Genomic DNA, 2855 nt, shown 5'->3' with positions numbered 1-2855 from the left:
CCCCAGGCCAACCACCTTCTCCCCCCTCCCCTCTCCCAGGTTGGGTGGGTGGGCTGCGGGGCAAGGAGAAGGTGGTGGGAGCAGGTTGGGTGGTGGCCAGCGAGGGTGGGGGTCTGGTGGGGGGGCTTGAAGTGGTTGGGGAGATGGAGATGGGTTTGGTTGGTGGGCCTGTCCTGCTGTTGGAAGGGAGGGGTGGGGAAAGCAACGGGATGGTGGCCACCAGAGCCATGGCCACCTCAGAGCCATCCCTAAGGACCTTGGCGGTCTTCTCGTGGTGGCCCCATCCCCACATCAGCAGACAAAGACAACCAAAGCCACCTCAGGTACAAGGTGGCCCCACCCCCTGATAGATGTGACCCCAGGGACCCCCAACCCCCCCGGGTTGGAGCTGAGACCCCCGGGAGGTCCCCCCACTGCCCGAGGTGGCCCCGGGCACCTTGTAGACGTCGTGCGAGCCGATGATGGCGTCGAAGAGGGTGTAGAGGTCGTTGAGAAGATCCACCACCTCGATGGGCTCGCTCATGGCCGAGATGGTGGTGAAGCCCACGATGTCACTGAAGTAGAGGGTCACCTCCTCGAAGTACTCGGGCTCCACCGGGGTCCCCATCTTCAGAGCCTCGGCCACCGACCTGGGGGTGGGACACCCGGGCTCAAGCGGGGACCACCCGTGTCCCCCCCACCCTCCTAGGGCTTCTGGGGCCTTCAAGGTCTCCAGATCCTTCTTCACCCCAATGGAAACCAACGTGTGGGTCTTCGATGGACCCTTGGGCAACCTCAACCTGCCCCCCCAGTGGCCACCTCCTGCCCCACGGAACCCAGAGGAGGTTGGTGGCACCAACCAAAGCTTCAACTGTGGTTCCTCCAGGGACCTGGGTGGGATCTATGGGGTGCTGGGAGTTATGGGGTGATGGGATCTATGGGGTGATGGGATCTGTGGGGTGCTGGGATCTATGGGGTGATGGGTCATGGTCAACATCCAGTGGCCACCACCAGCCCCATGGAACCCAGAGGAGGTTGGTGGCACCACCCAAAGCTTCAGCCGTGGTTCCTCCAGGGACCTGGGTGGGATCGATGGGGTGCTGGGAGTTATGGGGTGCTGGGAGTTATGGGGTGCTGGGAGTTATGGGGTGATGGGATCTGTGGGTTGATGGGATCTGTGGGGTGATGGGATCCATGAGGTGATGGGTCATGATCAACTCTCAGTGGTCACCATGGAAACCAGAGAAGGTTGGTGGCACCACCCAACCCTTCAGCCATGGTTCCTCCAGGGACCTGAGATCTATGGTGGGATCTATGGGGTGCTGGGAGTTATGGGGTGATGGGATCTATGGGGTGATGGGATCTGTGGGGTGCTGGGATCTATGGGGTGATGGGTCATGGTCAACATCCAGTGGCCACCACCAGCCCCATGGAACCCAGAGGAGGTTGGTGGCACCACCCAAAGCTTCAGCCGTGGTTCCTCCAGGGACCTGGGGTGGGATCGATGGGGTGCTGGGAGTTATGGGGTGCTGGGAGTTATGGGGTGATGGGATCTGTGGGTTGATGGGATCTGTGGGGTGATGGGATCCATGAGGTGATGGGTCATGATCAACTCTCAGTGGTCACCATGGAAACCAGAAGAGGTTGGTGGCACCACCCAACCCTTCAGCCATGGTTCCTCCAGGGACCTGAGATCTATCTATGGGGTGATGGGATCTATGGGGTGATGGAACCTATGGGTGGGGGGTGGAGACCCACGGGGGCAGCATCTGGGTGAGGAGCTTGTCTGTCTTCTGCTTCTCGATCTCCAGCTCCTCGGTGCGCTCCCGGATCAGGTCCTCCAGGTTGCTGGAATATTGTTCCAGCATCCGCAGCATCGAGTCGATGATGTTGGTCCTGCGGCCCTTGTTGATGCCCTTGAACTGCCCGGAGACCCACATTGACCCATAGCGACCCACAGATTGACCCACAGATTGACCCATAGATTGACCCATAGCGACCCACAGAGACGCATAGGGACTCATATTGACCCATAGGGACACACACAGACCCATATCGACCCATAGATTGACCCATAGGGACCCACAGAGACCCATATTGACCCACAGGGACACACAGAGACCCATAGGGACTCATAGTGACCTGTAGATTGACCCATAGAGACCCATATTGACCCATAAGGACACACAAAGACCCATAGGGACCCATAGAGATCCTTATTGACCCATACTGACCCACAGAGACCCACACAGACCCATAGCGATCCATGTTGACCCATAGAGACCCATAGTATCCCATAGAGACCCTATTGACCCCTATTGACCCTATTGACCCATAGAGACCCATCCCACCACCCCATACTGGTCTCACACCACCCCATACTGGTTCCACCACACCCCATAACCCTCATCCCACCACCCAGGTCCCACCACCCACCTCCTGTATCTCTCCATACTGGTCCTGTATGACCCCATACTGGTCCCGTACCACCCCCTGCTGGTCCCGTACCACCCCATACTGGTCATACCACCCCATACTGGTCCTGCACCACCCCATACTTGTCTTGTAGCACCCCATACTGGTCATACTGGTCCCACCTGGTCGAAGACCTGGTCGATGGTGGGTCTCTTCTCGGGCTGCTCGCTCCAGCACTGCTTCATCAGGTGGATGCACTCCAGGGGGGCCTGGTCGGCCGAGACCGCCGGGCGGCACAGGGGGGGGGGCTTGGTCACCTTCTCGATGATCTCTGGGGACACCCATGTCACCAAAGGGGGGTGGGGGAGTTGGGGAGGGGGGGGCTGGAGGTGTTTTGTGGGGTCCTGGGGGTGATTGAGGGGGTTCTGGAGATACTAGGTGTGTTCTGGAGAGGTTTGGGG

The 2855-nt window shown here is 59.5% G+C and overlaps 1 protein-coding gene across 1 annotated transcript in view; it reads right to left on the bottom strand.

Moving 5' to 3' along the window:
- The window catches only part of LOC104386960 (retinal guanylyl cyclase 1-like), a gene marked incomplete at its 3' end in the record, with an annotated part of 14019 nt that overhangs the window by 957 nt on the left and 10207 nt on the right, over nucleotides 1-2855 (bottom strand). Inside the window, exons 11-13 of the mRNA XM_009995641.1 lie at nucleotides 2577-2725; nucleotides 1738-1901; nucleotides 437-629 (exon numbers count right to left, since the gene is read on the bottom strand). Coding sequence (XP_009993943.1) covers nucleotides 437-629; nucleotides 1738-1901; nucleotides 2577-2725 — 506 coding nt within the window. The remainder of the gene's footprint in view (nucleotides 1-436; nucleotides 630-1737; nucleotides 1902-2576; nucleotides 2726-2855) is intronic.

This window comes from Chaetura pelagica, unplaced genomic scaffold (assembly GCF_000747805.2).
Source record: "Chaetura pelagica isolate M959 unplaced genomic scaffold, ChaPel_1.0 scaffold824, whole genome shotgun sequence".
NCBI classification, from domain to species: domain Eukaryota; kingdom Metazoa; phylum Chordata; class Aves; order Apodiformes; family Apodidae; genus Chaetura; species Chaetura pelagica.
Note: the sequence above shows the minus strand (reverse complement) of the source record. Positions and strands in the feature narration are given on the sequence as shown.